At 45.2% G+C, this 13,529-nt stretch overlaps 1 protein-coding gene across 2 annotated transcripts in view; it reads right to left on the bottom strand.

Annotated features, from left to right (window-relative positions):
* The window catches only part of MAP3K9 (mitogen-activated protein kinase kinase kinase 9), a 73,362-nt gene extending 66,399 nt beyond the window's left edge, over positions 1 to 6,963 (bottom strand). For both annotated transcript variants that reach the window (XM_068562844.1, XM_068562926.1), the window contains exon 1: positions 6,558 to 6,963. In XM_068562844.1, coding sequence (XP_068418945.1) covers positions 6,558 to 6,963 — 406 coding nt within the window. The remainder of the gene's footprint in view (positions 1 to 6,557) is intronic.
* Between the last annotated feature and the right edge of the window lie 6,566 nt (positions 6,964 to 13,529).

Below are 13,529 nucleotides of genomic sequence, written 5' to 3'. Positions count from 1 at the left end.
AGCCATAAAAAATGAAATAATGCCATTTGCAGCAACGTGGATGGACCTAGAGATTATCACTGTAAGTCAGACAGAGAAAGACAAATACCACGTGATGTCACTTATATGTGGAATCTAAAATGCGACAGAAATGAACGTATCTATGAAACAAAAACACTCACAGATACAGAGAACAGACTTGTGGTTGCCAAGCAGAGGGTGGGGGAGGGAAGGATCAGGAGTTTAGGATTAGCAGATGCAAACTAGTATATATAGGATGGATAAACAACAAGGCCCTACTGTATAGCACAGGGAACTATATTCAATATCCTGTGATAAACCATAATGGAAAAGAATATGAAAAAGAATATATATGTATAACTGAGTCACTGTGTTGTACAGCAGACAACATTGTAAATCAACTATACTTCAATAAAAAGAAAAAAAAGAACATAGGCCATGAGAGTATATGGCCTATCAGGAACTTCAGGGAGTCCAGGGCAGCTGGATTATAAGCATTAGGGTAGATGAGGCTCAAAGCCTTGCTGGGGTCAGCCAGGTCATGAAATGTTGCTGAAGCCATTCTGAGGGGCTTAAACTTCACACTGTAAATGGTAGGAGTCATGTATCTTCAAGAGGGACAGCGTTGTCAGTCTTGTGACTTAGAAAGGAAACCAACTCTGGCAACCATGTGGAATATAACAGCAAACGGAGGCCACTGCAGTAACCCAGCAGCACAAGCACAAGGGTCTGAACCTCAGCAGCCATGATGACAGGAGGACAAAGTACGGAGGAAATTGGGAGATCTTCAAAACTTGGTTCTACCAAGACCTGGTGACTAAGATGCTCGAGGAAGGAGTCTCCTAGGCAACATCTTACCCCAGCAGTCACCTGGGCCACAGGTCCACCCCTGAGATGTCCAGTATCACACCCAACCACTCATTCCCCATCCCAAATCCAGAGGTTGAATCTATGGTACTTGATTCTATCTTTAGCTCTGCTTAGAAAGGCTTCCATGGATAGGTAATAATAACCACCAGTGATTATAAATCTTGGGCTAGATATGGTGCTGCTATACGAGCAAAGTGCTATCTCATGTTTCTCTCATCAAAACCCTGTTCTCTGTCTTCTCAGTCTCTTTCTTTGTCTTTACCTAGCTGACTCATGGGCATCCCTCAGGTCTCAGCTTAACCATCAATCTAATAGAGGAACTTTTCCTAACCCCCCGACTAAATGAGGTCAGGCCCGAGTCAAGCACTTCCATAGCAGTCTCTATTTGGCAAGACTCAACAAGGTTATAATCACTTGTTCAACGCCTATCGTCCTGCTAGACTGCGAGATGCACGAGGGCGGATCCTGTCTGCCTTACTCACCACTGTCCTTTATCAATGCCAAATATTCAGCTGGTGACCAATAGACAAGGAAGTAAAATGAGGGAAAAAAATCTATCTCAGTATGAAATAAACCAAACTCAGATCTGGGGGGAAGAAATTGAATTGGACCTCCTGAAACAAATACAGAGAATAGTCACACTTTGCTAAAAAACTAAGAACACAAAGATATATTTCTGAACTCTTGGCAAGACCCGAAGAGGAACTGCCCACCGCTGACTGTTCTCTTCCATTCTCAGCCAGCTCCATGACGCCTTCATTCTCCATTCAGATGCTGGTGGTGCTCATAACTCTGTTTTTGCTTAGTTATAGCACTTCTATCCTATCTAGGGCTAATATTCATTTGTATTTTGTAATGCACCCAGCAGCCTGCAAAAAGGAAACTCTTAGGAAAAGTTAGTTGGACTGCCTTTAGGTATACAAAAGATTATCACCTCATCTAGCACTGTTTCTGAAGAATAAATGGTGTGGCAGGTCCTGCAGACTAGCAATCAACATCCATTCTACAATCCTCCAGCATACCTTTCAGTACTACAGAGGTCAGAAAGCTAAAAAACTACATTTTCCAGACTCCTTGACAGAGTGCTGGTTAGCCAATGAGATGCACAAGATTCAGAAGGCAGAAGTGAGATGGAGACCATCTCCTTGCTGCTTCTCCTGGCAAGCATGGCTGTGGAGAAGTGGGGTTTTTCCTGCAATAGCATGTCAATGTCCAGTTAGCTCTGTGGATGTGGAAGGAATATTGCCAGGCCAAGCAGTCACCTCATCAGACACCAACTACGACAGGGTGTTTGAGAAGTCAACAGCTTCAGTGGCAACTCCTGATTCTGTACCTTCTCAGTTAGAGAAGCAGCAGCTTGCCTGGTGGGCCAGGTCTGCAATTGTTCTGGGAGTTGGTCCTCTAGGTCCAGCTGAGAGCCCCTTCTCCCCAACCTTCCAAAAAATCTATAAGCAACTAACTTCTTGTGCTAAATCATTTTCTGCTTAAAATAGCTTGAGTGTTTCTGGGTCCTAAAATGAATCCTGACCGATTACTAATTCTTGCCTTATCTCATCTATATGAATGAGAAAAATATGCCAATGTCAAAGAGAGATTAGAAACCCTCTTGGAGAAAACTGTAAGTTATCCTAGGAGTGCCCGTGGTCATAGACGGAAGAAACACTCGTTCTTTCTGCCAGATTTTTCACTGATGAAAAGATGTGTGCCTTTTTAATAAATGTGCATTTACATACCTTATTTCCTCAACTGAATATCTGAATTCTCCTTAAGGGAATTAACTGTTGTATTTTCTCTTGTACCCACCCTCTTCTTTCCTCTGGTCTGAAGCACAGCTGTGAACACACAGGAGGTGTTAGACATTTATTTAAACATATGAGGATTTAAAAGATGTGATTCTGAACCAGGGTGCTGAAAGGACAGCTCCTCCAATGGTATTTCACAGAAGATAGAAAACCTCTGTGGGGAAGGCGAAGCAATGATCTCTCTCTGGGTAGAACATAAACTCTCAGGTTCTTGCTATTTCGTCGAGGAAATATTATGACCAGCCTTCAGGAAAAGTATAGAACACAGCTTACAAGCAGACAGAAGACAAAACAGTGGGGGATGTGGGGAGGGTCCTTTCTTTTCCTCTCCCTGCTAAGAAGTCCCTTTGGATAGAAACTAGACCTTCACTGCAGCTGCGAGGATGTGGGACTCTCCTCCCTTTCCCTGCCCCAGTCAAGACCTGGTTGTAAGTAAGAATCAGGTCAAGTCTCATACAGCACATTTTTCAGTTTCTGTGGAAGAATATTTCCAGGAATATCAGGAGCAAAACCTTATTTCTTTCAGTCTTGGAGTCAAGATGTTATTCCCTCTCAACTGTATCCTTGGAAACTAAATATACAGGCACATTCTGGTGAGTTTGGGGCAAGTGAATGGTACATACCTCACTCATTTAAAAATCTTAAGTACATCTGAAAATACATCCTTATATTGCTAGTGAAGGCAAGAAAAAGAAATGTAAATTAGTAATATCCTTAATTTATGCCCTGCTTGAAAACAGACACCACTCTCCTGTAAGAGAAGCTTTTTTTTAATACCTAGGGTTATATATCTCTGAAGATGATACATTTGGAACTTTACATTTTCCATCTTTCACCAAAATAAAGAAGATGAGCAAGCTCCTGGGTTATTTATATTTGTTAGCCCCGTGCAGAGCTAAACTCTAATACCTACACTGGAGAGGATAAAAGCACTCTATAAATGTTAGATGATTTATAGTATCACTCTTATATGCTTTCTTTGTCACAAGATTTAGTAATTTCCCCCTCTTCTGTTTTGATTAAAGTTTGAAACAGAAGTTTCACTTTGAAAAGCAGTATTTGAAAGTAAACTGAACATTATTACTTCACTTTGTGTCTTCTATTCACAATCTAATATCAAAATTCATGTCCCAGAGAGGAAGTTGAAAAAAGTAACTGGGGAAAAGTTGTCAGAGGCTCAATTTCATTCTAAGTCTTTGGAGACAAGGTCAACAATCACTTTTATTTTCTGAGTGACACTAACTGAACCACTGGACACAGCATACAGACCAGAGGCCCTTTATCAGATCACCAACTTCCTTGAGCAAAGCACTGCACTGAAATTATATGTTTACATCACCAATTTCCCTCACGTGTGACTTCTAAGTACCTCCTCATCTCCTCATTTCTTTATCCCCTGGTATTTAACACAGTATCTTTCTTTCACTAGGCACTCTAATTGGTTTTTGACTAGAGTTAAATTTTCTGAGTTATCAAAAATTAATTCCAGTCAAGATCAGAATTCAGTGTGGCTAAATAAAATAACTTAGCAAGACCTTCAAATGCTGTTGTTCAAGTCAATTCTTTCAATAAGTACAAGGTAGTTCCTACTTTCTCATCACCTGAGTTTTAGATACCAGAATCTACTCTATCCAAGGTAACTTTTGTTACAGTCAGAGTGAAGTCCTGGGCACCCAATGGAGAAGAAGCTTCTAAAGTGGCTCAGTGTAGACCTTTCTGGCTTTCTGTGCATATGGGTTCTTCCAATCTAAGTCACATTCACTCCTGACTGCTCTGACAACAGGGAGCATAAGATATTAAAGAAACTCAGCTCCTGGGCTTCCCTGGTGGCGCAGCGGTTGAGAATCTGCCTGCCAATGCAGGAGACACGGGTTCGAGCCCTGGTCTGAGAAGAGCCCACATGCCGCGGAGCAGCTGGGCCCGTGCGCCACAACTACTGAGCCTGCGCGTCTGGAGCCTGTGCTCCGCAACAAGAGAGGCCGCGATAGTGAAAGGCCCGCGCACCGCGATGAAGAGTGGCCCCCGCTCGCCGCAACTAGAGAAAGCCCTCGCACAGAAACGAAGACTCAACACAGCCATAAATAAATAAATAAATAAATAAAAATTAAAAAAAAAAGAAACTCAGCTCCTGCTCATGAACCTCACAGAGCTCTTCTACTCTGATATTAGCTGTCTCTGGACAAAAAAAAAAAAAAAAAAAAAATCACCAAACCTCACCCACAAAGACCCTCAAAGTCTGACATGTTTAAAACTACACTGTTTTCTAACATGCCAGGCCAACATCTCTTCCGGTATGTGACCAAGTTCATCTTCAACACTATTTGAGACATTATCTGCTAGGACCCTTAGCCTTGATCTTTCCAGCACTAACCCCAAAAAGATGTAACATCTAGAAACAATTTAATTTGTCACCTGCAGGTATTATAAAGATTAACTGTAGAAGCAGGAAGTTTTAAACTGAATAAGAGGGAGAGAGAAACAAAGGAAATTAAACATTTGAACATCAATTTGACAGTCAAAACACCAATAAAAAAAAGGACAGTAGAAAAACAAGAGGTTATGATTTTGATATTAATAAATGGTATTTAATAAACATCTTAAGATATAATATAATTGTTCAGGTGAAAATAAGTTACAGGACCAGAAAAATAACTGTTACAAATAAAATTTTTAAATTAAATGTTTAAAGTTGGCCCTTGGTAATGATTTTTTTAAATCAGCTATGAGACAAAGTATACAAAATATGGAATAAATAATGATATAAGTGAATTAACAATACTTTTTTAACAGGAAAGAAATTACGGAAACCCTCAAATACAAAATAGCGTAAACTGCACCGGGAGATATTTACATCTTTCTTCTAAAACCACCTAGCATCACTGATTAAAGGATTCTAACGGCAATTTAACGCCTTTGAAAAAACAAAGAAAATTTCATTTCAGGGTGTGGAAAAGGGGAGCTCCTGGAAAACTAGTGAAAACCAGGACACTAGAAGAAAGGCCCTGGGAGGGACCCCTGGGCATGGTTCCCCTGAGATTTGGCAAATACCAAATATAGGCAAGGATCTAGGGTGAGAAGAAAGGAGAAAATATATTGTCTGGGTGTCAAGGCCCTGGGATTTAGCCACTATACCTTGTGCTCCTGATCTCTCATGGGGGAATGACATACTTTTCCCTTGCTAATCATTTCTCCACTCATCACCTGCCCCTACACACACACACACACACACACACACACACACACACACACACACACACTTCTTATAGCACATTATTTGGTGAGACTCCTCAAGGGACCACTTTGGAAATACAAGATTAGGATCCAAGAAATCAACACGGTATTTCAAAGATACTTCAGCCTTGAGTTCACATAGGCTTCCGGGACTTGTGAGCCAGCCCAGCCCTGCGGGAGACACCCCCATCTCCTTTAAAGCAAATGCCTTTCAGGGGCAGGGACAGGCGGTAGAAGAGGTCGGGAAGGTCCCTGATTTGGGGACTAATGTTATGACAGAAACCACCAGCTTGCCTAAAATCCTTCCAGATTGGGGGTGGGGGGGCGGGGAGGTTGGGGCTGGGAAGATTCTCCTGCTGGGGCTTCAAGATGTGGAATCAGGAGCTGCTGCTGAGGTGGTCGGGTGAAGGTGAAGAAGCCCAAACGCCCGAGGTTCCAGGCGAGGCCTGCGGCATGTCTATCTTACTGATTGCACCCACCAAAGCCCCTGCAGCCCGCGCGCGCGCACACACACCCACCCCCAGGTCAATCATTGCCCACCCAAGCTAACCCTCGAGGAGGGCTCCCCTCCCCCTGCGACAACCCCAAGGGCTCCATCATAACCCCACCCCCCCGCGCTCCCCGCCGAGCTCCCGGGCCCCGCCTTCGCCTTACACTGAATGGGCGGGTAGCAACTGGGGTCTTCGCCGCCCGGCTGGCAGCGGCTGGAGAAGGCGCTGCGCGGGGTCACGTAGTTGCTGGGGAAGATGCCCACCCGCTGGTTCAGCTGCCCGGTCCACCAGCCCTCGTCGCCGGACACCTGCGAGTCCTTGGACAGCACCTCCACCACGTCGCCCAGCCGCAGGGTCAGCTCGTCCTCGCCCACCGCCTCGTACTCGAACACGGCCGTCCAGTAGGGCAGCGGCGCGTCGGAGCCCAGCTCCCTGGGGACCGCCGCCGCCGCCGCCTCCTCCTCCTCTTCCTCCTCCTCCTCGGCCCCGGCCCCCGCTCCATCCTCCCCCGGCGGGGCTGCAGCGGCGGCGCTCGCCAGGCAGCCAAGAAGCGCTCTGGAGGGCTCCATGGAGCGGCCGATCCATAGGGTGCGGGGCTGCTGCCGCCCGCAGGAGCCGCCGCCGCCTATTGTTCATGCGGCTCCGCAGAGCTGGGGGGACCCCCCTCCCCTGACGGCGGCCGCAGGTAGGGGCCGGGCTGGCTGGGCGGGGAGAGTCGGCTGGCTAGGGCTGGGGCTGGGGCTGGCTCGGCGCGGCGCGGCTACAAGTGCGCGGAGCGCGTAGTGCTCACCGCAGCATGGGGGCGCAGCGGGCCGGAGCCCCCGCCTTCGCGCTCGCCCCCTGGGGCGGCCTGGCCACCTCTGCCGCGGGTACCTGCTCGCGCAGCTGGGGCCCGGTGCCGCCAGCCGGCCGCCGCTCACCGTTCTGCGCCGCGCCCCGCCCCCTGCGCCGTCCGCACGCCCAGGACCACCTGACGCGGACCTGGCTCCGCCCCAGCCCTGCGGACCCGAGGAGGCGGGGCTTCACGGCGCCCGGGCCCGCCCCCGCGCCATCCTGCCGTCCCATTGGCCGCCGCTGACCGGTCCGCAGGTTCCTCCAGCCGCGGTTGGGGCTGCCCCGCCACCCGCCCGCCCCGCCCCTCTCCACCCCCTGCGCCTACGTCGCCCTCCCCCTCCCACCCCGCCCCAACGTGCGGGCTCTCTCATTCTCAAACCCCAGGTTGACCCATTTCTCTCTCCCATTGGACCCCCGCATCTCCAACCATTGGTCCAAGGTACCTGTCCGTTTCCTGGGAGAGTTCAACACCGCCCGGCAGGAAGAGGCTGCGGCCTCATTGGGCGCCTGAGGAAGGATGGGCGGATACTCAAAGGTAAAGCCGAGCCCTCATTCAGACCAAAAAGGGTGAAGGAGATCGTTCCCTTTGTTTGCCGCTGAGAGGTAGGGATTCCACTGGGCAGCACCTGTGTTCTTCATCCTAAAGTGAGCTTCTGAGAGTGAGCAGAGGAGAAGCGAGCTGGGTTGCGCCCCCCGGTAGAGCTCTTTCTTCCCCAGCTCCTTCTTACCTTTGGATTTTCCCTTCTCTTGGAGCTGCCTCTGCCCTAGTCCTACCAGGTGGATCAGTTTCCACTCCAGTCCGACTGAATTGCACCCCGACTCCTTCCGTAACCTTTCATCTAGTAAGACCTTCAGGCCCACTGGAATGTTCTTTAGAACTCTTAAAACTACAGTTCTCGCCTTTGTGAAGACTGCATACAGCTCGCCCTTTCCTAGGTTCCTGTAAGAAGAAATTCCAATACCGTTGATTTTTAGAATTCAGACGAAAGACCACTTTACTGGAGCGCAAACTGAGGGTGGGAAAGCTGTCGGTGAAGTGGGCTTGGTCTCTCTGAAGAGGCTCAGTTTCTCTACAAATCTTGGAATTTTTTTGCCTGGGGGAATTGCACCTTGGATCACAGTGACTTTAACAGAAATCAGATTAAGAACCAAAGCTGAATATAGATTCAGAACGATACTGCAGTTCATGAGCAAGGCTGACTTTTCCTACATCCTTTTGTTATCCTCCGCTTCTCAAACAGAAAGGAAGGAAGGAAGGAAGGAAGGAAGGAAGGAAGGAAGAAAAAGAAAGAAAGAAAGGAAGGAAGAAAGAAAGAGATAGATGGCCCCTAATATTTCTTCTGTGCTTTAATTCTTTCATGGCAATATAGATTTCCAATGAGATGGTTCTCTGACATTTCAAAACCAGTCCATGCTGAGAGATCTAGCCTGATCTCTACTAAACTTTTCCCCTTCCGTGGTAGGAATAGATCCGATATATTTGGCATTCACTGAGTGTTTTTTGTCTAATTATAGTTTGGGGTTAATTGTTAGACACACTGAAGACAGTGGGGCAATTTGGAAGGATAACCAGGGCTGGCATCTCCAGCTTTGCTGCCACCAGCTGCAAGATCTTGGGCAAGTACTTAACCGACTGCTCAACCTTAAAGTGAGGGGATCTTGTAGGCCTGACATTCTGTGGTTTGTACATGAGAATGGCTACACTCATGTGTCCCACATGAGTGTCCCACCCATTTCAGGCCTTGAAGAAGTTAGGGTAGAGTGCCATACCAAAGGTCAACTGCAGTAGGTCTTGAGAAAGAATTTCTGAGTAAATGCCCTAAAAGAGTGTCCAGATTCTTATTGTACATAGGATCAGTGAACTGGAAAAGATATGGATGAGTCTTTGAGTAAACTCCCTAAATTTTGTTCAAAATAAAACTATGGCACTCCCAAGCAGAAGAGAGCAAGTAAGGAGGGGGTAGAGGTATTTCATGTTTTAAAAAAGACCATAAGAAGAAAGGTTTTCTTGATAAAAGTTTAATTTGGAGGAAGAAGGAATTTTCCAAAATGATGTAGACACACGGAGAGAAACAAACAAACAAACAAAAACACTAAAAAGATATAGAGAAAGATTGTCAGTGGTGATCTCTTTCAAGTGGTAGGATTATGAGTAATTGGGCAATTTTTATTGTCATTTTGCTTATTGATAAGTTTGTATGTTTTATGATACAGTTTTGATCTCTACTTCTCCCCCACCCAGAAGAGAAGAAAAACAATCCTTGATCCCTCTCAGTAGGAAAAGTCTAACTACCCACATAACTTAAATCTTTCATGAAGTGTCATTCACCAAACATTTCAAGAAGTCACTCAGTAAATATTTGTTGAATGGATAAGTGCTAGGAATTCAAATGAGGGAATATCCTTCAGGCTAAAGCTGTCTAGCAGAAGTTGTCTAGCCAGGTTGCATGGAAGAGGCAGAACTAAAGCCAGTCCTGGAAGTGGATGGAGGGGACAGGGAGGAACCTGCATTCAGGATTGAAGGGTGAACATGGACCCACCGCAGAGGTGGGGAAGCCTGAGTAAGCCCAGGGATACAGTAAGAGGATGAGAAAGAACTCTGAAAAGATAGGTTGAGACCAGATTTGTCGAGGGCCTTGTAATTACTTGTTTCAGACAAGGAAATATTTCATTGACTATTTGTAATTATTTAATGTCTAGCTTGTTCACCATGAGGGCAGCAGCCCTCTGGTTCTCCACAGTTGTCCCAGCACCTAGAGGGCTCCTGGCACATAATTGGTTCTCAGTACATATTTGTGACTGAATGACTGACTTGAATACCAGGCTGAGAAAAAAAGTCTGTGTTTGGTTTAGCAGATAAAAGTTTAGCCCTGAAAGCTTTTGAGTAGGGCTGGGAGGTGATCAAATGTTCACCATCTCTGAGGATGAGAATAGATGAGGAATGGATGAGGAGGTGCTTAAGTCGGGCATCCAAAGGTGTATACAGCTTGATTAGTGGAGAATAGGAAGCGTGGAAATGGAGATTAATGCAGTGGATAGAAATAACAGAAATACCAGCCCGAGAAGAGGTAAGAGAGCAAAAAGGGAGTGATGGAAAATAAACTTTACTAAATAAAAAAAGGGCAGATTGCAAAAGACTTTGAAAGGCAAGTAGAATTACCAAGATTTCACCACTATTAAGCAAGGGGTGACAAATGTCACCCCAAAAAGAATCATTTTCTCTACCACACTGAAAGGTATAGCATAAGGCAGGGAGAAAATAATAGCAATCAGTGATGCGGCTTGGCAATGGACTTATGTCAGAAGATCATGCTTTCTCCTGGCTCTGTCCTTTGAAATCCATGTGACTTGGGGCAGGGTACCTGTTTGAACCTCAGTTTCCTTATTTTTAAAGAGATGTAAAAATAGAACCTGATTTTTATAGAGGTTTGTAGGATTAAATGAGACAAGTCCTACAAAAGCTCTTAGCATGCTGCCTAGCACCCACTAGATATTCAAGGTATTTATTTTCTTCTTTCCTCTACCCATCACATTCAGAAACACTCAAGGGAAGTAATTAGTTAATTGCACCCTAGGAAACTGCAGAGGCTTCTTGACTGGGAATTAAACCAGGGTTTTCCCCTTAAAAAAAAAAAAGGAAGGAAAGAAAAGGGAGAAAGAAGGAGGGAGGGAAGGGAGGGAGGGAGAAAAAAACAAACAGGCATCATAGACTAATGATTAAAGTTTGGGGCCTTGGCTTTTAACTGAATCGGAATCCATACTCACTGTTTGCAATTAGGCAAGTTAATCCCCTGGTCCCCCCAGCTCCCTCATCTGGAAATTGGGGATATTATCTCACTGGGCTCCTAGAATGATTAAATGACAGGATGTATATTATGTGCTTAGCATAGAGTCTGTCAAGTAGTAGTAGTTATTGTTATTATTATTATTTGAGCCTAAAGCATGATTTGGTACATGAATATCACTCTCTCCTCAGGTCTTCTGGGAAGTATTTTAAATAAGTACTTTGGTGCTAAAATCCCTCAGGCAGAGATGTTAAGCTTTTCCAAGAGTCAGCCCACCCCTCTCACCTCTCACAGTACACCATTTCAGGAGAGGAGCCCTAGTTCCTGATTCATAAACCCTGTTTGCAGTAATATGACATTCAGTAAATGTTTTGGGACAATGTGTGGTAGGGCTGATAGGACAGAAGTTGGAGCCAAACACTCGGGTCCAAATCATTGTCAATGTCACTGTCATTGTCACTGTGAACAAGGCACTTCATTCCTCTGAGTCTCCATTTCATTTGTTATAGAATGAGGCTGTTTTGAGGATTAGATGAAGTCAGGAGGACTCCCTGCAGTACCTAATACATAATAGGTGCTCATTAAATTGTAAATGTTCTTAACACAATCGATAGTATTTTAATTCCTGTCTTCTGAGAGTTAATGGGGCTTGAAACAACAAAACGGTAAGAAATCTTCCCTCCTTTCTTCTCCCTTGCATCTCCTACAAAAACCTCAGTTCAGAAAACAACTGTACCATGGCAGCTCCTTGTTTATTTTATTTTTTAAGATTTTTTTTTTGATATGGACCATTTTTAAAGTCTTTATTGAATTTGTTACAATATTGCTTCAGTTTTGTGTTTTTGTTTTTTGGTCACGAGGCATGTGGGGTCTTAGCTCCCCAACCAGGCCTCGAACCCACACCCCCTGCATTGGAAGGTGCAGTCTTAGCCACTAGACCGCCAGGAAAGTCCCATGGCAACTGTTTACAATGTCTCATCTCTGGAGACCAAGTTGCATTTTAACAATGAACAGAGTCTTTTAATCAAGGAAAAAAAATCAAAGGTAATTTCTGCTTCTTTCAGCCTGGTTGCAGAGCTAGCCCCGTGGGACGGCTCTCCATGAAATTACACCTCTTACGACCATGCTGGGTCTGCAAGGATTTCATTTAAGCCTTTTAGTCAGGGACCCCAAATAGGTCCAATCAAAAGAGAATTAAAGGGAAGATTATCCATACAATTGGGGTTTTTGAAGAACATGTAATGACTGGGAAAATGATCACATAAAGTGGAAAGGAAAAAAAGATACAAAACTATCTGTTGTAATCTTAAAAAAATTTTAAGATAAATCAAGAAAAAGAACTGTATATGTAATATATTTCTAATTTTATGGAATGTATATTTGCATTAATATTATTGAAAGAAATATATCAAAATGTAAACTGGGCTTCCCTGGTGGTGCAGTGGTTAAGAATCCGCCTGCCAATGCAGGGGACACGGATTCAAGCCCTGGTCCAGGAAGATCCCACATGCCACGGAGCAACTAAGCCCATGCACCACAACTACTGAGCCTGCGCTCTAGAGCCCGTGAGCCACAACTACTGAAGCCCGCATGCCTAGAACCCGTGCTCCACAACAAGAGAAGATCCCCACATGCCACGTAGCCACTAAGCCTGTGCTCCACAACTACTGAGCCTGCGTTCTAGAGCCTGTGAGCCACAGCTGCTGAGCCCGCACGCCACAACCACTAAACCCCGCGCACCTAGAGCCCGTGCTACACAACAAGAGAAGCCACCACAATGAGAAACCTGTGCACCGAAACGAAGAGTAGCCCCCGCTCGCCACAACAAGAAAAAGCCCGCGTGCAGCAACGAAGACCCAACGCAGCCAAAAATAAATAAATGAATAAATAAATAAATTTTTTAAAATAAATTTATTTATCTTCATCGCGGTGCGCGGGCCTCTCACCATCATGGCCTCTCTTATTGCGGAGCACAGGCTCCAGACGCGCAGGCTCAGTAATTGTGGCTCACGGGCCCAGCCGCTCCGTGGCATGTGGGATCTTCCCAGACCAGGGCTCGAACCCGTGTCCCCTGCATTGGCAGGCAGATTTTCAACCACTGCGCCACCAGGGATGCCCCCCCTTTTTTTTTTTAATGTGAATAATTATCTCCAGTCTAGATGATTATCTTCAGTCTAGGAGTGATTTTTTTTCTTTGTCCTGTACTATTCAGTATTTTCTACCATTAAAATGTACTGATTTTCTAATCAGAAAAGTATGTTATTATTAATGATCATGAAAAAGTTTAAGGATGTGGACACGTGCATAGTATAACAATAAATGAAAAAGTAGTGGAAAAAATCCTTCATACGGTATGATTACAAATGTGTGTGAGTGCGCGCGTGCGTCTGTGTGCATCAAGTGTAGTACCCAAAAATCTCATTATTAGTTATTTCTGAGCTGAGTGGTGGAGTATGGGTAATTTGTATTGCCTTCGTTTTACTTTTATTTTCCATATAGCTAAAATAACCGTGCAA

Source organism: Eschrichtius robustus, chromosome 1 (genome assembly GCF_028021215.1).
Source record: "Eschrichtius robustus isolate mEscRob2 chromosome 1, mEscRob2.pri, whole genome shotgun sequence".
Taxonomy (NCBI): Eukaryota; Metazoa; Chordata; class Mammalia; order Artiodactyla; family Eschrichtiidae; genus Eschrichtius; species Eschrichtius robustus.
The sequence above is the reverse complement of the archived record's forward strand: the minus strand, read 5'-3'. Positions and strand labels throughout refer to the sequence as shown.